The sequence below is a fragment of the Melanotaenia boesemani genome, chromosome 24 (assembly GCF_017639745.1).
Source record: "Melanotaenia boesemani isolate fMelBoe1 chromosome 24, fMelBoe1.pri, whole genome shotgun sequence".
Lineage (NCBI taxonomy): Eukaryota > Metazoa > Chordata > Actinopteri > Atheriniformes > Melanotaeniidae > Melanotaenia > Melanotaenia boesemani.
The window spans coordinates 21,131,747-21,157,776 of record NC_055705.1 but is presented as its reverse complement, the minus strand read 5'-3'; the positions used below and the strand labels follow the sequence as shown (position 1 = coordinate 21,157,776).

The following is a 26,030-nucleotide window of genomic DNA, read 5'->3' as shown; positions in this document are numbered from 1 at the left end:
ATAAGCAAAACAACATGAATACACAACCTGGAGCCAAAGGGACACCCAGAGCAGGACAGTCATTTTGACTTTGGGACTTCACACAACACATATAAATTCTAGCAATAAAATCCCCTTATTAATAAAATCCCCACAAGTGTTTTTTTGCCCCTCAAAATCTGCATTGTTTTAACTTAGAATTTCACAATTAATCGCAGTATTAAGCACCAAAATTAATCGTAAGATTTCTCGATATTGTTGCTTTACATTAAAGAACATGTCTGAACCGTAAAGGCAGATTAGAAAAAAAAGAGTTGTGTGATTTATCCTGCGGCCATCCTCTAAATGTAAGGCTTGAGTACCATCAGAAACTTCATAAATAAGGAGGCTGTAGTGGCTTTTGGTGAATTTGGTTCAAGCATTGGATAAGATCTGTCCTCAAGTTGTTTTATTTTTGTAAAGACATGAAAATTCATTTGGAGTAGTTTGGAAATTTGTGTTTGGGTGATCATTTTTCCTCTTTGGAAAGCTTGGTTAGTCCCCTTTACAATGAGATATAGTTTATAAGGATGGTGCTCATGTGGAATGAAGAACACAGCTAAACTTGTGGGTAGTTTCCCTCTAAAAATCCTCCCAAATCAGTTTTATTGCATTATTTTCCATTAGGAGAACATTCATGTTCTGCACACTTACAAGCCTACATTTACTGCAGAGACGCATCCAGTCTCATAAAGCCACACATGCTCCAGATATCTCTACAATAACGATTGTAATGTCAGTGAAAGGTAGCGGCTGTTGCTTGATCTTAAAAAGAAGTTGTCTTTATAAGAAGCTGCATGGTGGTGTGTGGTATCTGCTTGTGCAGGCGGTAATAATTTACCCTAAAAAGATGTGATAAAAACATGAGGCCCTCGGTCACATCCTATGAAACGGAGGTAGAGTGATGGACAGCAAAGGTGAGGCCGATAAATTAATCTAAAAATGTCCCTCTGTGTCGGGAGCCGGCAGGGGCCGACGTTTGACAGCACTGACAGACAAATCATGTCAGGGCGACGTTTGCAATATTGAACAAGAGCTGAAATATTTCAGGAAGAGGAAAACCGCTGTCCTTGAGAAATGTGCTTGATTTCCAGGGCTGTTTACTCAGGTTTGCATTGCACGTCTGGACTAATGTGGCATGGAAGACTTGAAAGCAGCTCTTTCTGTTATCTCAACTTTCCCCTAGTTCTCCCTGCTTTTCGCTTTCATTTTTAAATGATAGAAACTTTTTATATTGATGGGGGGGGGGGCTCTCTCTGCTCACATCACATCACAGATGAGGTGCAAAAAGGTTGTGAACAGCTTCTGGGGAAAATGTGCCCTTGAACTGGTTGTGTTAATGACTGAACGCAGCGGCAAGACAAAAAAGATATGCAGCACATCCTCCTGGTATTTCGACTCCTTGCTTTTGTAGAACATGAATGGCTCCTTATTTCAGCTAGAAAACATCTGCATGTGAGTGCGGTGAAGCAGAGAATTGAAGTTTGACAGTTGCTGGGAATGTTTTTGATTTCTTTGTGATCGTCATTGAGTTTTGTGCTGCTGAAAGTCGCCTGTGTGTGTTTGTTTATCTGTGCCCTGTGTGTTTGTGGAACAGCTGCTCGTAACATTGCTGGGAAATGGAGAAATTCAAATATAGCTCAGGAGTGGGGTTTTGAAGCGCTAAATAACAGATGTATGAAAGGTTTGTGTCAATCAGGATGTCTGTGAGACCTAAACATTTAGGGCTGAAACTAGAGATGTTCGATATCATTTTTTTCTGTCCGCTGGGGTTTAGTTATCTGCTGATACCGATATGATAACTGTGTTATTTTGTCTGTTATTATTATTACTTATTACGTATTTGACAGTGTTTATTGTTACTGTGGTTTGTTGTGCTTTTCCTTTAAAGCAACAAACTCCTCGTTCTCTTTCATGAGATGATTTATAAGGTTGCTGGTGTTAAATTCATGAAACTTCTGTCCTGCATATGAGGCTTGTCGCTGTTTTGCTAGTGGTATTTTCTAATGAGTAATGACGCCAAATTGCTAACATATTGCTAATGCTAAATGTGACTCATGCAGCTGTTTCCCTGCCTCTAACTTTAAAACAATCATCACACAAGATTGTGTAACTTCATGTGTCTGTGTGTGGTGGTGTTGGTGTGGTTGGACAGGAAAACAATAATTATTATTCGGTTTCCATGGTAACTGATGGAGTTTATACAGAAATGCTCACAGATATGGATCCCTTTATTTTTGGGAAGACTGGCGAGTTTTTAGATGCTAATATCGGTAATTTTCTAGGTGAAAATGACCTCTATGACATAGCATTACGTAGTGGTTCTAAACAGCTTCCGCAAACATGTGACTACCTGTTTTGGCTTTAAATGAACACATGGGGTCAACACTCAGAATGAAACGTACTGGCCACAGAAAGAGCTCATGTTAAACTAAGTCCACTTTGGACCAGATGGCACCAGCTCCAGGCTCCTTAAGTCTTGTGCAGATGAACTGTGTGGAGTTATGGAGCAGATCTTCAACCTGAGCTTTAAGCTGAAGGTGGTACCACAGCTCTGGAAGACCTCCTGTGTGCCAAAACCATCTCACGCCAGAGAACTTAGCAGCTACAGGCCGGTGGCTCTCACGTTCCATCTGATGAAGACACTGGAGAGACTGTTCCTGGGACACCTCCGCTCCACGGTGGGACCCTCCATGGATCCACTGCAGTTCGACTACCCGCCTGGCATCGTGTGTGTGTGTGTTTGTTCTTTTTGATATCACCTGTGTGCTTCTGCTACTGCACCTGTACTGTTGCAACAAAGCACCAAGGGGCAAATAATGGTTTCTTATTCTATTATTCTATTCTTATTATTGTCTCAGTTCCTGTCAGCGTGGTTACAGGCAATGTTCTTGTGCTCAATGAGGGTGAAATTTCACCTGCTTTATCCTGTTTATCATGAAATTGGTTCGTTCTTGGCCTTCCTGGCTTCAGTTTACTTTCAGCTGCTAAAGGCGCTGGTTCGTGGCATTTTTAGTTTTTCAAAAACATCACCATGTTGCATTTGTAGAATTGTGAACCACATTAGGTTTAATGTTTTGTAAACTATTCAGCAAGGTGAACCCAGTAAATTCTGTTTCAATTCTATAATTCATCTCAATATTGTCTATAACTAACTCATGGCCACAAATTAATTATCTCGTTTACTCGCATTAGTAATCTCTGTGTACAATTGAATTTTTTTTCTGTTGATGTCACTAGACAAGCGTGGTACATTTAACTTTTACAACATTTGGTGCTTACATATGGAATATGTGTGCTTGTCCTTCCAGAGGCATCGGCAGCAGCAAGGTAACGGTGCTGGGTTATGGCCTGCTCACCACAGACGCACGCCACCTAGTGGAGGTTCTGAGCAGGCAACAGTTCGCCGTGGTGGTGGTGGACGAGTCGCACTACCTCAAATCCAGGAACGCAGCCCGAACTAAGATTCTCGTCCCAGTGATTCAGAAAGCAAAACGAGCCATCCTGCTCACCGGTACTCCTGCTCTAGGTCGACCTGAAGAGGTAATGATGTTTGATTTGATGAACATTTAATGATGCTCTGTGCAGAAGGAGTACACGTTTGCAGATTCTTAGCTTAAAATTTTCAACAAAAGATTGAAGGAACTACATTTAGCAGACTTTTTAAAAATGGGTTTTGAGACCACATTAGTGAGGAGACAGTAATAAACCAACTTACAGTTCTTGGAAAGGTGTAGAAAGAACAGGTAGAGCGCCATGGTAACGTGCTCCAGAGAAGGATATACTCTGATCCAACATTCAAAAAAGCCAATTAACTCTCTCTGGCGCCACTCATCCTCCAGGATCCCATGGTCTTATTTCAATAACCTTTGTTGCAAAAACTTCATTTACAAAGACCGATATGAACAGACACGGTGCCGCAATAAATGAGACAAGTAATAAAAAGAAGTGCGGGAGGGGGGAACTATTGAATTTAGAAACAATAAGAAGGGCTATTCACAGGACGGCAGTGTTTGGAGAGCGGCTGGGCCATTCCCCTCTCCATAATGATTTATTATACCATTGTTATATATGTTATATTGCAGGTGTACCGTAGATTACAGCTGCATTCCATCACTGCAGATGTGAAAATTGAAGAATAGAAAATCTGTTCACAGATTCGATATGAAGACACAATACAGTATCCATAATAAACACTTTATATACACAGTAAAAAGCTTGATATGAAGGGAAATATGTATTTTTTATGTTAAGAAAGGATTAGTTATTTTGTTAAGCAGCATTATATAATGATGTGGAATGCGGGCTGTTTTCACTGAGGATTAATACGTTTATTTACTTTGTTAGTTTTTACAAAGCCAGGATGACACATGTGGGATTAACCTGTCTAGATTGTTTGGTAATGCTAATGAAGGCAACAATGGAGCTTTTTACTACAGAGGAATTTAAGATCAGGATTAAGTTACATAGACATTGTTAACAAAGAAATTATGACCCTATTTCCAAACAAGTTGGTACTCTGTATAAAATGTAAATTAAAACAGAATGTAATGCTTTGAAACTCTCACATACTAATGTTTTTTTTTCCGTATAGAACACAGAAAACATATAAAATGTGCTTTTCTAATAGTTGAATGTTTAGTGTTGTCTTGCTGAAATATTCAAGTCCTTCCTGGACATCACATGTATGCAATGCCATGTCTCTTACAAAATTATCTCCAGATTTTACTGAATTGTTTGATGAGATTATACACTATAGATGAAGATTCAAAGTCTTTGTAATTTTAAATCAATTAGTATTATTGATAAATATATAGATGCAAATTTTTGCAAACTGCTGAACCTCTACTCAGCTTTATTTCTGAGAGACTCTGCCTCTCTAAGGTGCTCTTTATTCCCAAACTCATGGCTGATCTGTTGCCAATTAACCTAATGTCCTTTCTGCTGTTTATTTGTTATTTCTACCATTTACTTTTCCAGGTTTTTGTTGCATTAAAGTCAAGATGAGCTGATATTGTCATTAAATAGTATAACTTTCTAATTTATGAGATTTTAATTCTGCCTTTTATTAATGTTTTCCAACTTTTTAAAACTGGGATTGCAGAAATGTTTAGGGCTAATTATCATATAAACATTAGGAACAAATACTTACTGAATCATTAATACATCACAAAAAAACTTGTCTTAGTGGTGGCTAAAGTATGCCATCTTGGTTATCATAGTGAGCTGATAATTAACTTCATGATCAGTTATCAGGTACTAAAATAATAGATTTTGTAGTGACTTTGTCAAACTATTTATGTGGGACAGGACTTAGATTTTGCTGTGATGGGCAAGACTTAATTATTGCCTTGGTCATGATAATTAGCTGACATAATTCAGGCAGCTAATTAAGTCTAAAATGAAATTAAGTTTATACATGTTAAAAATCTTGAGATGTGTCACCCAGAAATTGCATGCGTGTGATACTTTGTGTGTGTGATGAATGCCATCCTGTCTTTCCTGGTGCCTGCCTGCATTGTGGAGGTTAGTTTTTAGATATCATCTCTTACTGTGCCACTAGAATCTGAAACTCCATATAACATTTTATCATCCTCAGCATAAACCTGATAAGCCCTGTTCCTGCCTCTGTGCCAGTCTCCTCGCTGCCATCATTACTCACTGTGGCTCTGACATCGAGCTAGCACACTGCTCAGGGCATGCTGTACCGTTCATGATGTGCCCTCATTCCTCCCACCTATTATATCAACAGTGTGAGGCGAGAAAATGCAAAGCTGCTGTTGAACAAGTGCTGAACTTAGAACAGAGCTTTTAAATACGACTGCTTATTCAAACTGCCTCGCTAATGATTACCTGTCATTACTTCAAAAATTGCAGGAAATGGTTTAAATTGACGGATGTGAGTGTGTTCATTCAGGTTCAAGCTCTGTTTGGTGGGCTTTGTTATAATCAGTGTATAAATGCACTATACCTTATATTATAGAGAGATAAGATGCATAGTTTTCATGCTATGAGCTGTTTAATAGTTGTGCAGTCAATGCTTCTGTGTTATTTGATTTTTCAGTCAAATTCCTCTTCCCTACCTTGTTTGACAATGCAGTAGTTTGACCTAGTTTATTGGTAATGACACAAATTACCACACAGTTGCACAATGCTGGACTGGTAAACTAGGCGAAGGACATAAAGACCTTGAAAAAACATGCAAACACTCTTTAATCTTGATGCTGAGTATTCTCAGCACTGGTTATTTTCTATTTAGAAAGCTAGGAGGTGTGAAAGGTTTTCCAAACAAAGAAAGGCGATAAGTATACTAACTAAAATAAAATGCAGTATCCACAGATGTTTTTTTTAACACTTTACATTTTAATGTGTCATTGTAGAAAAAGTACAGGTGAGTCTTAGTTAAGTTAATTTTCCCAATAAACTAACCTGATTGGACAATGAATTACTGTGTTTCTGCTTAAGTATAATGTAATGCTGCTCATTCAGGTTCAAACTTTGTTTTTCATTGTATTACAAATGTTGTATTTCGAAGTATTAATGCATTTGTTAATCAAAGTTGTAAAATAAGGTTTTAAAACAACATTTTACTGTCAAAAAGTTAATAAGAAAATAACTGTTGCTAATGTCTTTGTGCTAAATGTAAAGTTAGCTCGTCTTGAAACAGTAGGCTAATGTTGCTTGCTAGCTGTTTAAAGCTGGCTAACAAAGTTAGTTAACATTAGCTACCACACAAAATGATTGAAAAGTAAAAAAGTTTGAAACCATATTTTATTGTCAAAAAGTCAGCTAAGTGAAAGAATCACTTTTGCTAATGTCTTTGTGCTAAATGTAAAGTTAGCTAGTTAGCTGGTTTAACACAATAATGTTGGTTACACAGCACCACTTAGCTGTTTAAAATTAGTTAACAAAGCTAGCTAACATTAATTTCCACACAAACGTTCACAAACTAAAAAGAAAAAAATGTTTTAAAACAATATTTTACTGTCCAAAAGTAAATGAGAAAATTACTGTTGCTCATGTCTTTGTACTAAATGTTCAGTTAACTAGTTAGCTCATTTTCCACAGTAATGCTGGTTGCACAGCACCACTTAGCTTTTTAGGCTAACAAATCCAGCTATCTGGGTGTCTATATATTTTTATCTGTAAGTGTCTTTGACCCCCCCCCCCCCAAAAAAAAAAACCAAAATAAATAAATAAATAAAAGGGTTGGACTCAGATTTCAGCACAATACCAGTTCATTGATTATTACATCTTGCATTTTATGTATAACATCTTCTTTTTCTTTCTCCATCTCCCTCTTTAATGACATTTTACTGTTTTTAGCCAAACAAAACAAAATCCAACCAAGTAACAATGGCTGTAAACTGAGATAATATGAAAGCAAACGGAGATATTCGGAAAGTGGTGTCAGCATAAGATGACACCACTCTCCCATCATGAAACGCAGCCTAACTTATCTTCATATTCTCTACACTATCAGGAAGTAAAAGGTTAAAATATATGAGCTTAAAAGGGATACCAGTGTGATAAAGAAGGGTGTTGATTAATTAATAGGAAGATTTTTATCACACATAGCTTATCAGCTTTTTATAACTATGTCCCTTAAGCATACAGAAACACACACTCATGTTTATTTCTGGTTTTGAATAAAGTTGCTCTTAACTTTTTATTACCTGTCTGTGTTTTCTTCTAGCTTTTCATGCAGATTGATGCCCTCTATCCCAAGAGGTTTGGAACGTGGACAGACTACGCCAAGAATTACTGCAATGCCCATTACAGGTGACATTTTCCAAATGTCCTCATATTCTCTAATTGTTGTAGTTTACTTGCAGTGTCTCTTAAAGCCTCTAGACATTTATTAAACCTTTCAAAACTCATTTCTGCTCATCAAAATAACATACTTAGAATTTATCTTTCTATTAAATAAAACCCATCTTCGAGGGATGTCTTCAGATAACTCCCAGTGCCCATTTTTTAATTGTGTCTGTTAGGATAAGGTGGGCTGTACCTGAGAGTGGAGTGGTGTTGGTCCTGAGCTGAGGTTTTGTTGTGAGAGCCAGGCCACAACTAAAGCCAAGCATTATTTGCCAGCTGGCTGCCATTTTCCAGCACCGATCAGTTACATGTGTGAACAAACACATCAAATGCATTGTTTTGGATGTCCATCAAAGCTGGCAGCTTGGACGGAGATGGGATTGGTGCCATCAGTGATAACACTTTGTATATGATAGTTCTTATTGTGGCTGGGGAATACCACTCTGAGTCCCCCCGCCACACACACAAGAGATATCATACACGGTGAGGGACACCAGGCGGTGCCATCTGAGCACAGTCTTTCAGAAAAGTGAGGTTGTCTGGGACACAGAGGCAGCATTGGTTAAGAAAGGTTGCTGGTTCAGATTCCATGTTTTAGAAGAAGTAGTTTTGTGTTTTTCATCAACTAAACTTTTAATCACCAAAGTGTGAAACAGCAAATTTTGGCAGTGCCATGTGAAGTTTGTCCAGACTCTCAGCCAGTATGGCAGATAACCAGCCTTTGTGTGCAGTGCCAGTTCTATTCTAACAATCCATTTGGCCGATACGTTATAAAAGTTGCCGGCAAAATTTTGAGATGAACCTGCCGCCTGGCCATTAGACAAAATAGTTTCCTGCTCTGCAAAGTGCCTTTAAGCAAGAACTGGATCACCCAGCAGGGCTGCTCAGCAGTGAATGGTGGGAAGCTGCTGCAGTGCTACGCAAGTCCCAGAAGCAAACCTTTAAATGTCTTTAAACATGTGCTGCAAAATCTTTGTTAAACTCATGCTTTGAGAAATGATTACATCAGCAGACGCTACACCTCTCATTTATTTATCTTTCCAGATATTTTGGACCTCGCAGGCAGTGGGACTGTCGCGGGGCATCCAACCTGGATGAACTGCACCAGCGTCTGAGCCAGATCATGGTACGCCGTCTCAAAGCTGAAGTTCTCAGTCAGCTGCCCCCTAAAATCCGCCAGCGTATCCCCTTCGACCTGCCCAAGGAGGCTGCAAAGGTATGTGTTTAAAGTCAGGTGGCAAAACCCAATCCCTTCTTTCAAAAAGCTGTGCATGCTGCACTTGTTCATGCATGATGGGTAAACTTCGTTTAAAGCAAACTGGGAACTTTTCTGTTGTGGTTTAGGACCCAGAAAAGCACTTTAGTCTGAAACAGAGTGAGATGTGTGTGAAGCAAATGTTTGCTTTTTTTCACCGTCATAAAGAGGATATCTGGGTATTTGTAGAGTAAATGCCATGTTTTTATGTGTGGGTGTTTGTATCTCTTTTAGTCTCCCCAAGTTATGGCTGTGATTCCTGCCTCCCACGCCGTGCTGCATGCATGCACATGGACACGTGAAAGCTAACATGCCTCTGTATGGAAGACCTAATGTGCCATTATTTGCCTTTTTTTAAACAGATTTCTCTCCTTATTTTTCTTTTTTTTCAGGCATTAGTTCCCTTGATTTTAACACTTGAGCTCTGTGCCTATTTTTTAGGCCTCTGCTCAAAAATTGACAGTATAATGATAATAATACAGTATAACTATTTGAATAGTTTGAGTCATAGTAAAGCAGCAGAGTGGGAGATGTGGGGCGATATAACAAATATTTAGTGTAAACTGACTTTCCAGATGTCAAGGACAGGTGAATATAGTCCACACAGAGACGAGTTGAGGCGTATTCATTTAATTTTTTTTATCATTTGTGTGTTTCATTCTCATGGAGCCCGTGTTTTGGGAGCCTGAAAACACTTTGCACCATTTCATTAATGAGACATGTCTGAAAAATGCCACAGTACAGATGATTCGTCCTTATTTTGAAAAAAAGGAGGCTATATGTTGATAATTATCTTAACTTCGGTTTAATCAAAGAAAAGGAATAAGCCAGAATGCATCATTTATGGTAAGAAGCAGGTAATGAAGCATAAAGTTAAGAAGGATTTCAGCACAGGGTGGTTGGGGGGTCCTCTGGGAAAATGGGTAGATCATAATGCAGACCTCATACAGCATCATCTTACTCTTTGTTAAAGAGGATGTAGAAGTCATAAAACCACCAGATGTGACTGAAGTTTAACAGCCAATAATAATGAAGGAACTCTGATAAAACTTGCAGGATCATAAAATTGTTGATTTAGGAAAAAAAGTATGAATATTATTGGCTGATTGTTTTTACAGATTTTATTTGACTTTTTACATTTGATGACCAATTTACTTTAATTATCGGCCTATTATTTCCTAAAATCTAGACCTCTTTTAAAATGTAACGTAGCTCGTATTTCCTCTCTCTCATGACTCTACACAGTTGAGTTTATTTTGCTTCAAACATATCAATGAAAAAATGTCTGATCTCACGTTTGCTTTTCACAGCTTCTCAAGAGATTTCTTCAGATTTGTTTGTTTGATCCTCCTCTGCTTCATGTGTCGAGTCACTGGTGTTTAATGAGAGACCAGCTCTCATGTGGGAGCAACCAGCACAACAATGCACACTTACAAGCCTCCACCAAGAGGGTTTTGTTTTGTAGATCAGCAGGTGTGGTGAAACAGCAGAGATGCTTTTTCACCATTAATTATGCACCGAGCCACTGAGCCAGCAATGACAACAATAAGCTCAGAAAAGTGATGATGCAGGATTTTAGTCACATTCTCCCAAAATGTTAGGGGCACTTTAATTGGGAGCTTAATATGCTTGTGTTTCTACAAAGTGGCGGCAATTAGGCCATGGAGCTCACACGATGGAAAAGTTCGTGTCACGTTTTGTGGCCGGTGCTGCTCTCGTCTTTGGTCGAAACAAAAACAGGATCTGGTTTTTGCTTTTCATCTTAGCGACGAGGTATTTACACACTGATAACAGACAGACGATACATCCTCACAGCTTTTCTGATATAGGGAAGGGAGGTGCAGAATGGCCACTAACCTGAATCCACAGCTATTGTCCTTTCCATAATCAGGAAAATATGAACAATATAGACCATAAAAGACTGGCTGGATATTATTTTCCTCTTAACTAAGGATAGTTTAGCTGACTGACAAAATATACTGAATGCCAGGACCACTCACCACCAGTTCATCCCTCCTATCTCATTTTACTCCCTAATGATGGCTTTTATCTTCCGCTGCCAGACACTTTTTATGCCCCTCCTGCCCTTTACGTTTTCAGCCCTGGCCTTTAGTCTGGTGAATATCATCGAGCGAGGGTGGAGTGCTTAGCCACTCAGGATTTTTTATTTTTTACCAGTAGATTATAAAGAATGTGTGAATGTACAATTTTCAATTAGGAGACAGAAAAACAACCGACAGAGAGACGGCTTCAGTGTTGTTTATGCAGGTGCTGTTTGGTGGAACATCTGAGGAAAAACATGAAGGAAGAGCAGCTTTGTACTCCTGCAATACCATACTATTTACTCATTCAACTGTCCTTGACTTTACAAAGTTTTTGAAGCCACTGAAATGCAAATATTTCCACTAAATAGTGAAAAGCTCTCATTGCACCAGAGACTGCAGCTGGAAACTTGCTCAACGCAGAAACCTTCGTTATAGATGCTTGTGTCGACTCATATTAATAAGGCTTCTTGCTTTCCCACCCTTTTGCCTCTCTCTCTATGTCTGTGCTTAATCAGGCATGGCCAGCTTCCACCTTCCTCCACCTTCCGTCAGTTTGCCATATGGTTCACAGTTTCTCATCAGCTGATGCGCGGCGCTTTAAGAAAATGCTTTTCTGTTAAAGTTTTACACATTTCGTGTTGTCAGGTGTTGCAGCTTCAGGATTCTAGCTTAAAATAGAGAGTTGTTAAACTTAGAAGTGACTCAACACCGCTTTGAAACCCTTTATTGTCAATACATTGATCTTTTCTGCTATTTGAATTGATATAAACACAAACCATGATTTTTATGAGGCCTTAAAAAAGAAAAAATGGCAAATATACGACTGAATTCTGCTTTTAATCGAGGTTCATGAGTTCTGCCTTTTCTATAAGTAAGGCCTAACCTACATATTGTTAAAACAAACTCTCTGTTCTTGTCTTGTTTATGAGGAGGAAGCATATGCTGCTCTTCACCGGCAGCCTTTCCCACTGCGATCTCCTCTCCCGCCTTAAATACTTCTCGCCAATCACCTTGAGAGCACGAGGCGCTTTTGATTTATTGTACCGGCTGGGCTGCTTCTCCATCTTCGACCCCGACTTGTCACAAGGCGGCTATAATTGGGAGACGCTGGTGACCCAGCTAACACAGCAGCCCAGTTGGAGGGGGAAGCATCCTTGGGAATTCTCCATCTCTGCCTCTCTGGTGTTTTTTTTTTTTTTTTTTTTTTTTTTTTTTCTCGCTCCGTCTCCCTTATTCTTTCTTTCTCTTCCAGAAAAAGTAGGACACCCAGCAGCACCATTAATTGTTTTGCCCTTTATATCTCAATAACAGGAGAGAACAAGGGAGAGGGGAAAAAAGAAGAATTAAAGGACGCAGCCTCACTGTCTTTGTGCTCTCCTTGCTTGCAGGAGGCCTCTGCCAGCTTCGCTGAGTGGGAGAGGCTGATGAAGGGACTGGGGTCAGGAGTGGCCACAACAGACAACCCGTTCACTGAGGTCATGAGCCTGGTGACACAGATGTACAAGCAAACCGCTATTGCCAAGGTAATGTGAACCCAGCTGGCGTTACATCTTGTTTCACCCAATTTGTGTCATTATAAAGTACAGCACACCTTTGCAGAAGAGTTGTCCAGACACGCGTTCTTTACTGCCTGGTTATTATGATTAAAATATAATATTAATAAGATAAATGCCCATCAGACTAATTAGGCCAAAGCACCGAAGGTGGTTGAAATGCAAGCGTTTATTTATATAATCTTCTGCTAAAGAAACTTTCTGTTGGGGGGGCCTGGACATGCCCCATAATGCAACAAAACTGGGGTAGTTTTAGAGCAGGGGTCTGCATCCTGTGGCTCTTAAGCCTTTCCACCCTGGCTCCAGAAGAAAATACTGTGCAATTCTGTGTGGACAGAATCGTTTGCATTCATTGCCAAGGATGCTGGCTTATGCTTGTTTGTGCCAAAAAATTAGAAAAGATAAAAAAAAATGTGACTTTGAGAAGCATCTGCAGAGCAAACAGTATTTGTTAAAAAAAGTACCAATCAACTCCTCAAACTCAATACTGTTGCAGGTTTTGTTGTAACTCAGGAGATCGTGAGGCCGTTCACAAATGGAGAATACATGAAAGAATCATTCATTCTGAGATTAAAGCATCTATTCATGGACTTGAGTGGAATTAGTGGCACGTCTCTCTTGATTCAGCTCCTCCAGACTCAATAATTTATGATTATTCGAGTGATATTGACGATATTGAGCTGACAGCATTGTTGTGTAGGAATCTGAACTCAGTTGGTGCACAGGTTTGGCATTTTCTCTTGTCATGACACATAAAAAGCTATAAAATCTAACTGTTTTCATAACTGTAAGTTACTTTTAAGAGTCAAATATGTTTTGTGGCTCTAAACTATTTTTATTTGGTGGGACAGATGGTAAAATGGCTCTTTTATTAGTAAATGTTGCCAGTCCCTGCCTACAGCATTGTATTGTAAATTATAAATACGATGGAGAGAGACAACAAGCTCTAATTGGCCAACAAGTCATGAATGCAGTCTGTGATTGGTAGAGACGATCTTTGAGTATTTATTCTTAATGTGCTCAAATATCTGCAGTAAGCTGCAGTCACAAGTAGGGCATCTGGACCTCCTCACTCCAGGGAACTGCAGAAATGTTTCCCTCACATACTTTATGAATTTATGTTATGCAGTGTGCATTTAAAGCACTTTAGCTAATAGTGAATGCAAAACAGAAGGGCTTTAAAGTTCCACTTTAGCCATTGTTTAAGCTAAATCGGCTTTAAATGATCGATTTGTTTGTGTTCTATTTGTTTAACATGTTTTTTTCTGTAATGAGCATCAAACAGAAGATAGAGAACCACAGTGCAGAGAGGTCACCAATCCATCAGAGGTGGAAGTGCAATGAATGTCATTGTCTGGTGTAAGTAATACTATTATAGGAGCCTGTTTTAGGTTAAACAAGGAACAGATTTATATCATAGAGAGAATCAGAGCTTCTGTGTGATCTGTTGTCACTTGCAGGATTCAGGAAAAAGCAGAATGAGAACTAACTTTATCTTTTTCTTGGTTCAATGAAACAGCAGACTGCAGTTTGTTCAGATCGACAGCGTCTGCTGCTTCTGTACAAGAAGAATGAATCAGATTTGTTTGAAAAATAACATGAATTTGTTGTTATATAATTATTATTATAATTACTGAATTGTATAATTAATGCACATGTGACGTCATCATGAGTTTTGTCCGCCATCTTGTGGGAAGCTTGCTGCTGTTTACATTGACACTTTGAGGTTTCTCACTAGTTAACTTTGGGGCCGTCCCCATGACGCGGAATTGCAGCAAAACCGCAAAAGTACTTTAGCGATCCACCCTTTAATTCCCACGAATTATGACGTCAATGTGAGAGACGAGAGGCGATTCCCAATCCACCCTTCACGTTTTTTTGCTTTGTGGTCCAGTGTTACTTGAAGATGAAGCTCGATTTCTTCATCAGTCCAAATAAATGTTTCTCTTTTGCCTCGCAGTGAAACCACCAGCTATATTCAGCCTTTATCTGCACATGCGTTGTTTTCTAGCTTTGGAGTCTTACTCTTTAGCGCCTCCCACAGCCTTGTAGTATGTACGACAGCGGTTTTGTGAGGATGTTAAAGCCTTCCTCCTAGTTTTCGCCCCCCACCTGGGGGGTGCGCAGCATCAGATCCTAGCGGTCTTGGGCTGATCATGTTTCTAGCAAAACCTTTCCAGAATTTCCTTTCAGAAATCTGACTGCAAGCCATTTCTCCTTTTGGGAGCCGTCCAACACGCGCTTATGTTTAGGACTGAGACCTGAGTTTGTAGGCGGAGAGGGTCCGTTCTTTGATTCAAATCAGAAGTTGTCTGTGCATTCACATACCTCAAACAAAGCAAACTTTCCGAGCACATGGAGTAAGATTCTAATCAAAAAGGCTGGTGTAAGTGAACCCTAAAAACTACTCCTCATTAAATGTTCATGCAGCCATTTTGCAAATTAATGGATGAAAACCTGCGAGTCTACCGACTGTTGGCTGCAACTACACCATCACACGGATCATTTAGGCCCGGTTGTTCAAGCATAATCCGATCGGATTTCGGTTATCGGATAGGATCAAATCTTGAAAATGGGTGATGGGTGATAAAGTGGTTAAAATGAGGCATAGACTCCTATTAAGCCTTTCAGCAGAGTAAAGCAAGATCATCTTGTCCCCATGAAATAAACCCCCAAACAAATTCAATAACAAACACACATACAATAATCCATCTTTCTGTCAGCCATCACTGCATAATCAGAAAAAAACCTGTCGGAAATAATGTCTAACGCCTGCACCCCTCACTATACGTCCTGTCTGTCCCTCATTCTGACAGAAAGCCAGAGGTTAGGCTGGAAATCCGGATTTCGTGATCCTGGAAATGGGGATTCTGAATCAGGGTGATTCAATCCAATGTTGTTTTAAACAACCGGGGTAAAAGTAAGCCGGATAGCTTTTATCCGGATTAAATTTTTTGAACAACCGGTCCTTATATGTTAAATATTTATTGTTCTGGTATTCATTCATTTTTTCATGGGTCACAGGGAAGCTAGTGCCTATCCCAACAATTAGTAGGTGAGAGGCAGGTTACACACTGGACAGGTCGCTGGACAAACAACCACTCACACTCCCTCCTAGCAAGAATTTTAATTAACCTAACATGCATGGTTTTGGACGGGATGCCAGATTACTCATGCATACATAGAGTGAACATGCAAACTCTACACAGAAAGGCCCACATCTAAGCCCTCCAACCCCTTGCCACCACACCACCATGCAGCCTCTTGTGATATTTTGATTTTCAACAATGAACAATGAACAACAAAAACATGTCAAAGTATATTTAATACAAGAACTATAAAATAAACTAAAAAACTCTGCAGGATCTGATGTCGTTCCACTCTGAAAACATAAAAACAGTAAACAGTCCTGAATGTTTTGACTGAATATCTGACAGAACAACACTGGGATTCAAGTTAATCAGAGAACAAACATCACAGTCTGGTGGAGGAAAGTGATGTTCTCATCTGCACATGGGAATTTCATCCAGATCGGTACCATTTCTTTAATCATGGAATAAAGCAGCAGGAGGCGAGCAAGTAGGAGCTAAATGCAGGACTGACAAACACCGGAGGCAGATGGAGGAATTGAGATGTAATTGTATGTAAGTAAGGTAATCAAGACAGAAAGACAGGCCATGACCTGTTTAAAATTAAATGCAACATTGCCGTTGATCGTGACATTTCATAACGATACTGGCATGTGTTAATGTGTCATATTAACACATTAACGTTTGTGGACCCTGACCACTGCTGGTTGGGACGTTGTGGGACGACAAAATGTTGCTCCATTCTCATGTCTCCTGGACTGACGGAGCCCAATAAGCCTGCACCTGCTTTCACAGCAATGCGCCGTCACAGACATGATTTGGCATGTTTGTTGCTGTTGCCACGGTTACCAACTAGCATTTAGTCAGCGCAATAATTTACAAAAATAAGGTTTTTTGACCGGATCTTCTTTTATAGGTGTCCATTATCACTTTTTAATGGACACCCTCCAGCCAATCAGAATCGAGTATTCACCCAGACCATGGTATAAAGAGGACTCAATAATAGACTGAAGACTAACTTAACACAACAAACTGGCAAAGGACAAAGGAAAACTGGGAGCTTGAATACTGAGGCGCTAATTATAAACAAGAAACAGGAATAAAAATAAACAGAATCAGGGGGCAGGAATTAAACAGGATACATAAGAGGAAAGAATCTTTCAAATAAATCAGGAAACAGAAGACGTAAAACAAGACCAGAACCAAAGTCTACAAGAACTGAACCAAAACCCACAGACCATGACACATGCAAAATCCTTTACATGTGCAACCATGCACTGCAGCCAGTAACTCTTTCTACATAAATTCCCAGGTGTACCACCTCACCTCATCCCGTTCATCTAGCTAACACATAATGCATCTTTACTGCTGCTTACATAAAGCTCAAACTGTCCTTTATATCCAACACACGGTCAGCCAGAAGAAGTTTCTTCAGAAGTCCGCTGTTTTCTGGGAAGTGTTTAGCACTGCTCTGCCTGCAAACTGAGTAAACGCAGGATGTAAATCTGCAGCTTCATTTCCCTTTGTAGAGCTGCTGTTGCTGCTGAGGACACAAAGAGTAAACACTCCTCAAAATTCTCAATAAGACAACCACTGTTGAACAGGACGCCAGTTCCCCCAAAATGGCGGATCAGTCCCACAGTTCTGTGTGTTCTCTATTAGAAGGTTTTGCAGTCACTGCTTAGCTTTTTGTCTTTTGTGTATCAAAATCTGTTGGTTGAGGCAAATGTGAAAGGTTTTCACAATATTTTAAAGCTAGCGCTCTGAGTTTGATTAGCTTAGCCTAGCATAATGACAAGCTAGTCTTTAAAACAGACTAGGATTATAAACTCCATTTCTAGGAAAGTGCTAGGGAGCATAAAAATTTGACTCTGAAGCAATGGAAGAGGGTTATATGGTCTAATGAGTCCAGATATACCCTGTTCCAGAGAGAGGCAGATGAAATGATGCGGCCATCATGCCTAATGCCTACTGTCCAAACCAGTGGAGGCAGTCTATGATCTGGGGTTGAGGATATCTGTACAGGTTATATTTGTCTGTGAAGGCAACATATTTATTTCACAATTTCCAACCTTTTTTTTTTACATCAGCAGTACGTTCATACATATACATGGTCATCCACATCATGGACTCTGCTGTATCTCCATCTCTAATGGTGGGCTTTGTCAGCTTTGCCCTCCAAAAGCAACTACAATGTGAACTCATCTAACCTCAGAACATATGTCTTTCCACTGTCCTCTGTCTTTCTGTCCATCTGAGATAAACTGTGTTCAGAGTTGTAATACGCCATCAAAATACATTCCAGGATACAGCTGTGGACCGTGTAGAATGAAAACGGTTATCATGCAGTGCTGCCTGAGATCCCAAAGATCACGCAGATACAATCAAATTTGAAAGTTATCTGCATCTGGTGTGGATATTTATTTATTTATTTTTTTACTTATGTAGATCTTATTGATAATTCTTTGACTGAGTTTGGCACAAAGCAGTAAGCCACAGCCTTTGGTGGAAGCCCCTTTTATACCCAATCATGACACCCTAACCAGTCACTGGAACTGCTTTGTAGACTTGTTCACAGCCCCATATGAAAACCATCAATGCAGACTGTTAAATGTTAATTATATTGCATTTAATAGACAAAATACAGAAGCATTAAGTGAGTTTTAGAAGCTTTTTTTTTTTACTGAATTGATCTAGTAGTTTTTATAATTAAGACAAGCTAACACCACCTTCTACAATCTTTTTAAACAAAACATGAACTATTCAAACATTTGTTTTTTTTGTTTGTTTGTTTGATTTTCAGAAAATATGTCACTATCTGTTATGATCAACAACAATTTGCATTAACCTCTTTAAGTCTAAATTTATTTACAATTATATAAAAACAAAATAAGTACAGAATGAAGGAAAATACTGTAATGAAATAAATACAATTAAATATAAAATGAACAACAAATAATATAAGATAAATACATAAATAAGAATAAATTAATTAGATAAAAAAATTGCAGTTTGTCACAAATTTGCAACAATCGTCTTCGAGGGATTAAAAATTCTCCTAAAACTTTTACAAAATTGTTGTAAAACAAATTTTATTTTATAACTTTACATACACACACAGAGACTCCCTTAAGATTTAAGATTCAGATTTATGCTTTTATATATAGAGATTTTTTTTCTATTTTTTCCTTTGAAAACTTTCATTCAGAAACTGCTTTTTGTGTTTGCTTGACTAATATTTATATGTATGTTTGATGACCTGAAATTAAGTGTGACAAACATAAAAATAAATCATATATATATATATATATACAGTATATGTATATATATATATATAGGGCTGTCGAATGATTAACATTTTTAATCAGAATAAATCACAGCTTACAAATCAATCATGGTTAATCACCATTCATTTTTATATCCCTGAAATTTGCCCTTTTTTACTGTATTGTATTAACGGAAAGAGCTGATCCTACAAATATTTGGTGTTAGCCAACCTTCTCTTGGGTAAACATCTGATGTCCAATGGTCAGTAAATGACCATATATGTTGTTCTGAATCATCTTTACCATGCTCTAGATCATGATGCTGCATTCACATCATATCTCACCAACCGTCTCCATGGTGATAATTTCTATTATAAAACCAGCAGATGTGACGACTGAAGTTAAACAGCCAGGATAAAAACAGGTTTTTCCTGTTATTATTGAAGTGTGAATGTTTGTGAAACAGTGATAAACGTCCTACAGCAGCATCACCCAAAGTAAACACCTGCTGATAAAACAGATCATTGGCTGTTTGTTTTCTTTTTACATTAGATGATTACTTTAGTTGTAATAATCAATTCAATAATTAATAAAATCTAGACCTAAAAAAGGTCTCATTTGTGCCCCCCTTTTCCTGGTCAGTGATCCTGCCTGGCCCCCCATCAAAACTTTTCTAGACCGGCCCCTGCATAGCTGAAGTTTAAGCCCTGTCTACAACCAGCCATCCACTGTGTTAGAGAAGGTCCTGCCAACAACAATACTTTGGGGTGTGTATATATATATATATATATATATATATATATATATATATATATATATATATATATATATATATATATATATGCCCTTCTTTTAAATCTGAATATTTTAAGCAAGTAGTTTAAAATGGGTAAAGTTGTGTTGTTTTTATTAATTTTCTATTCGAGGCAAATAGGAAATTGATGGCACAGCATTGTTCTCAGACCGCTTGGCCTACCGCTCAGTGAGATCTCATGGGGAAGCATCACCATGGTAACAGAGCCTAATGGTCACCAGTGAAAGCACTTAGACAAAGTAGGGAGTTATAAACTGAGGTTTTATTTGGTTGCATCCAGCTTGGCATGATTACACCTTATATCAAAGTTACACACAGCACTAAAATAGCATCTATGTGATGTTGTTGCTATGGAAACTCCGTCTGCTCTCAGTTTCAAGAGATTTCATTTTCTTTTTTTCTTTTTTTTTTTTTTAATGAGAGAGAAATAAGTAGAGTGGGAAGGTGGCTGGACTCATGAAGGAGGCTGGGGTCAGAACCTCAAGAATCTAACACTCTCGCATTCCTGGTTCATAACGTAGCTTAAAATGTCCAGTTTTCTAACACCTTCGCTGATCTCTTTCCTCTGTTTCTTATATTTGTCAAAGTATCCCCTCCAATCATCTGCCATGTTCAGTTGGCATTCCTCTCAATTAGCCGAATGCCCTCAGCCATGAGGAGCGTGGCCCAGAGGTTAACAAAGACCGGAGATAACCACCAAATGTAATCACTGACATACTACTTGCTCAGCCTGCCTCTAAGCTTGGATCTTTTTGTGCACATGCTCTTGTTTGCTGATTGGATTTCTGCTCAGTTTAGCCTAACACCGGACCCCCTCTCATTACAAAGCCCACCTCAAAGCCGATACCATCAGCTCAGTCTCATTTCCTCTTCTAGATTCAGACACACTTTCCCTACTTCAGAAAAACAGGGGGGTTTGCTTTCTTCCTCTTTCAGATCATCGGTGGGCGTGGAAGGGGTGGGATGGATGCGCACATCTATGTCTCTGACGAGCATCTTGGGTCCTGCCTGCCTGCCAGTCCGCCTGGCGACAGAGCTGCCAAAAGCCTTTGGGGTATTTTTGTTGCTTTACCCGCCAAGCATCTGCTCCCAATTACCCAGAGAGGACAGCTCTGATGCTGGACTTTAAAGCGAGATAACGGGCCGCTTCAGACAGCCGAGAAGTTTGTGCACTAATTAAACTCAGTGGAAGGAAGCCAGCAAAGCCAAGCCGTCAGTAATGAGGACCCCTCAGATCAGAACAGGGTCAGCAGGCCTGGCGGACAGATTCATTATCAGGCACATCGGTTAATTATCAGCAAGGCAAAGCAGAGGTTCTCCCACCAGAGCAGGTGTGATGGCTGCATAGGTTGTCATGTTGCAGAGGATGTGGAGACTTTCGGGGCTGGATTTGCCCCACTGTAAGAGTTCTGTTAGACTTAAATCAAACCTCAGGATTTCTCACTAGTTTCAGCTATTCTTGACTGCTTTGTGGCCCGGGGCTTCAAAATAAGCCAAGTCCGGATGCTCAATGACGTGCTCATACAGCACATCCACTCCAGCTCCAGCGGAAAGTAGCAGGAACAGCCATGCATGCTGAAATGATAGATTCGGATATCTGCAGGGGTACAGTCAACTCATCTGCTCTTGTGCTAGTTTCCTTTTTTAGACTGTTAGCTCCATGCTGTCAATCAAGGTCACTAGCAAGAGTGTGTTAACCTTAGGCTGTGATGTTTTTAAGATATTGTCACCGCTTGACTTCATAAATAAAACAAGACAAATGGAGAAAAATGAAAGCCATTCACAAAAAAAAGTACAGTTATGTAAGGGAACAAACTTCCAGAATGGAAAAAGTTGAGAAACTTGCTGCAAGTCTGAATTGCCGCTGTTACTTTGACAGGTATCCAGCCCAAACTTTCTTTTTAGAAACATTAGCAAGCCCGAAATGATGAAGGAAAGTTCCCAACACACTTTTCATTATGTCTCCTAAAATATCCGCCTTGATGGCCATATATATATAGATATATATATATCTATATATATATATCTATATATATATATATATGTGTGTGTGTGTGTGTGTATATATATTTATATATATGTGTATATATACATATGTGTATGTGTATATATATATATATATATATATATATATATATATATATATATATATACACGTGTGTGTGTGTGTGTGTGTATGTAAAGTGCAAGAAGGTTGGCTATCTGAATAGTTTCTTTCTCATTACTGTGGGAGAAGGCAATCATGCAATCTACCAAGAAAATCAAAACAAGAGTAAATACCAACAGGAGAATGCCGCAGTGGATTTTGCACATTTTTGTGAGGAATATTACAGGGAAAAATGATCGCCTGAACACAAATTTCATTACTTTTTGTGCTAGGTTTAGTTTCTTTGGAATTAATTAATAATCTTTTGACAGAGTTTGGAACAAATTGGTAAATCATAACCCATCTTAACTTGGGAAGGTTGAAGCTTTGGTACATTGCTTCTTTTACACCCAATCCTGACACCCTTACTTGTCATCAGTTAACCTGATGACTGTAAAATCTCCCTGAATAATGTAACTTAAATGTAAGTTTTCTCTTTCTTAGATTCTCTAAGAACTTTATTTGAGTTTGTGGCATCAAATTTAAAATATTCTTATATTTTCTTTGTTTTGGTTTGTGCACATGATCATAGTTGGTTAATTCTGTTGTTGATCTGGTTCAGGCCCCAGAAAGCATTTGTTGTCACTAAAATCAAACGAGTATACACTACATACCAATAATACCAAGTTGAGAGATATTGATTGGCTTTCATGATCTGTAAGCTGACAAATGCGCTCCAGTTGCCATCTCCTTTTTAAGTCTGGATCTCTGACATTCAATAGTTAATCAATCACACAGAGAGGATGCTGCGGTGATTAATTGACTTCCTCACTGATCTTGCCGGCTCCTCTGTGTGTGGTCGACCAGTGAGGTGATGGATTCAGTAGGTTTCTTTCATCTGTGTCTATTTCTGCATGGCCAGGCTGGAGCTGTGAAGGACTACATTAAGATGATGCTGGAGGCAGAGCAGCTGAAGTTCCTGGTGTTCGCCCACCACCTCACCATGCTGCAGGCCTGCACCGAGGCCATCATCGAGGCTAAGGTAACCTCATGCAAGTCACAGACTTCTGTAACGTATTATGTAGGTGTTATAAAGATGCAGTGTCCTGATGCTTATTTTTTATGCAAATTGTGGCATTATTTACAGTGGGAGTGTGTTGGTGACAAATTGCAAAAAGCAACAGAAAAAAAAAACTCACCAAAGATTAGAACAAAAAGAAATATAAAGAAAATTAAATTTAAAACATAATCCGGCTAATCTCATGTTATATGGAGCAGCAGTACTGTGGTATGGGTTGTTTACACATGTGCAATAAGAAAATCCCGAACGCTTAGTGCACAGCTATAAGAAATAATACTGATATGATATTTACAATATCTCTTACAATGCTTCTCTTTACAATAGCCATAATGCTAAATGTGGAGAAAAAAATAATTAGGAAAAAGAAAATAATCATAGTAATAATTATAGTTATAATATAACAAATAAATAAAATAAAAAAATAATGATATATGTCATAGTAATCACCAAAATAATAACAATACCACTGCTCATAACAATAATAATAATAAAAGTAATAAAAGTAATAATAATGATGAAAACAAATATTATTATTAATGATAATAATAATGATTATAATAATAATCATAGTAATTATAGCAGAGGCTCCCAAACTTATTCTGCATGGCCCCCTTTTCGGGGACATGACGGATGCTTGTTATGCATTAATTGTGAGAAACATTTTGCAAAAAGAGGATAGACAGACTTTCTTCTAAGGGATGTAGATATTTGTGGAAAATGATGTAAAAAATATATCCAGAGTTTTCAATCTCATGACAAGAGAAATAAATAAGAAAAATATTACTGGTACTTTTATGTTGTGGGAATTCATTGCAATTATTCCATGAACAAAACTGAAAAATAGCTAAAAACCTGCATTTGTTATTATATCTATATTTAAAAACATTAGTTAGATCTTTAGCATTTCTAGCCATGTATTAAGAGTCATTGTGGAAGGTCCAGAGAGCCACTTGCTGCTCCAGAGCCGCAGGTTGAACACCCCTGTTTTGGTGTCTGTAAACCTAAATTTACTGCTTTTTCTTCATATAGCAGTAGGCTTTCTTATAAAGGAAAAGAACATTTTGCACGTAACAATGTGATTAATCGCGACATTTCATGCTGTTAATCATGATTAAAAATTTAACTCGTTGTCCAGCACTAGATAGCTCGTACAAGGGAGTCCGTCACTCCATACTCCTGGAGCACCCCCCACAGGAGTCCCTGGGGGACACGGTCGACCATGGTTGAGCAAATTCCCATTCCCCTTCCAAACCCTGAAGAGGGTGTAGAGCTGGTCCGTTGTTCCACGACCGGGACGAAAACCACACTGCTCCTCCTCAATCCGAGGTTTGACTATCTGACGGACCCTCCTCTCCAGCACCCCTGAATAGACTTTATAAGGGAGACTCAGGAGTGTGACCCCCCTGTGGTTGGAGCACACCCTCCGGACCCCTTTTTTAAGGGGGGGACCACCACCCCAGTCTGCCAGTCCAGGGCAACTGTCCCTGATGTCCACGCGATGTTGCAGAGACATGTCAGCCAAGACAGCCCTACAGCATCCAGAGCCCGAAGGAAATCTGAGGCCCTGCCACCGAGGAGCTTTTTCAACCCCAGATAGGAGAGCCCACACCAGGCCTCCCCGACTCTGTTTCCTCATCTAAAGACATGTTGGTGGGATTGAGAAGGTCTTCGAAGGATTCCCTTCACCGCCTCACAACGTCCCGAGTCAAGGTCAGCAGCCCCCCATCCCCACTGTACACAGTGTTTACGGAGCACTGCTTTCCCCTCCTGAGCCGCCGGATGGTGGACCAGAATCTCATCGAAGCCGTCCAGAAGTCATTCTACATGACCTCTCCAAACTCCTCCCATTCCTGAATTTTTGCTTCAGCGACCGCCAAAGCTACGTTCCGCTTAGCCTGTCGATACCCATCAGCTGCCTCTGGAGTCCCACAGGCCAAACAAACCTGATGGGACTACTTAAGCTCGACTGAATCCCTCACTGCTTGTGTTCACCAAAGAGTTTGGAGATTTTTGCAGCGACAGGCACCAACGACCTTGCAGCCACGGCTCTGGTTAGCTGCCTCAAAAGAGGCACGAAACACAGCCCACTCGGACTCAATGTCTACCACCTCACTCAGGACAAGGTTGAAGCTCTGCTGGAGATGAGAGCTGAAACTCTTTCTGACAGGGGACACCTCCAAATTTCACATTATCTTTTCATTTAACGTTATTTTCCCATTGCTTATTAAACAGAACCTGGAAATGCTAAATGTGAATCCATATTTCACTCCTTCCTGGAGGACCAGAGCTAATTGGCCCCATGTTTTAGTTTCATGCTTTCATCCATAGTCCTGCTGCATTTAGTTAAATCTCCAACACGTTCATGATTAAATTTGACAGAGTAATGATCTCTAAAGTTGCAACTAAGACTTGTACCTACAGCAGATGTTAGCAGTCATGAATTATTGAATCAGCTGCTTTTAACACGACTGTACAGTTAATTACAAATGTGATTTTAAATAAGTCACAAACTGCACGTGTTACTCAACAATGAAATCTTACAGAAAACTTTTTTTTTCCCTCTCAGAAAGTAAACTTTACTCCTACACCCAATCTCCCAAGTTTTATCTCATCACATGCACATGCGAATGATTTCTCTTAGCTTGGCACCAGCAACCTGTAAAACAGTTCAAGTGTGTGTCTGCATTTGTGTGGTTGTGCGTGTTGCAGGGGTCGAGAAGTTGTCATGTGAATGCAGCGTGGTGGTGTGACGTGTGATAACACATTCCTCCTTGAAACGCTCGCTCTCCGGTGCGTTTGCACTCACCAATTAACAGAGATGAGCTAAAAAAAGGAACGACAGGCAACACAGTGTGATGAGAAGCTTGGCAGAGATGAGTGACTATATTCCAAACATGGCGTTATCACTGTTTCTTTGCTTCACATGTTTCCATCTCACCTGCGGTTGAAAGAGTTTTTAATAAGATTTTAAATGTTTTAAATTTAAAAGAGTACCTCTGTTCAGG

At 39.3% G+C, this 26,030-nt stretch overlaps 1 protein-coding gene across 2 annotated transcripts in view; it reads left to right on the top strand.

Annotated features, from left to right (window-relative positions):
- Nucleotides 1–26,030, top strand: part of zranb3 (zinc finger, RAN-binding domain containing 3) — a 119,693-nt gene that overhangs the window by 16,265 nt on the left and 77,398 nt on the right. For both annotated transcript variants that reach the window (XM_041978486.1, XM_041978487.1), the window contains exons 5-9: nucleotides 3,330–3,561; nucleotides 7,715–7,800; nucleotides 8,881–9,052; nucleotides 12,525–12,659; nucleotides 22,867–22,986. In XM_041978486.1, the coding sequence (XP_041834420.1) occupies nucleotides 3,330–3,561; nucleotides 7,715–7,800; nucleotides 8,881–9,052; nucleotides 12,525–12,659; nucleotides 22,867–22,986 (745 nt within the window). The remainder of the gene's footprint in view (nucleotides 1–3,329; nucleotides 3,562–7,714; nucleotides 7,801–8,880; nucleotides 9,053–12,524; nucleotides 12,660–22,866; nucleotides 22,987–26,030) is intronic.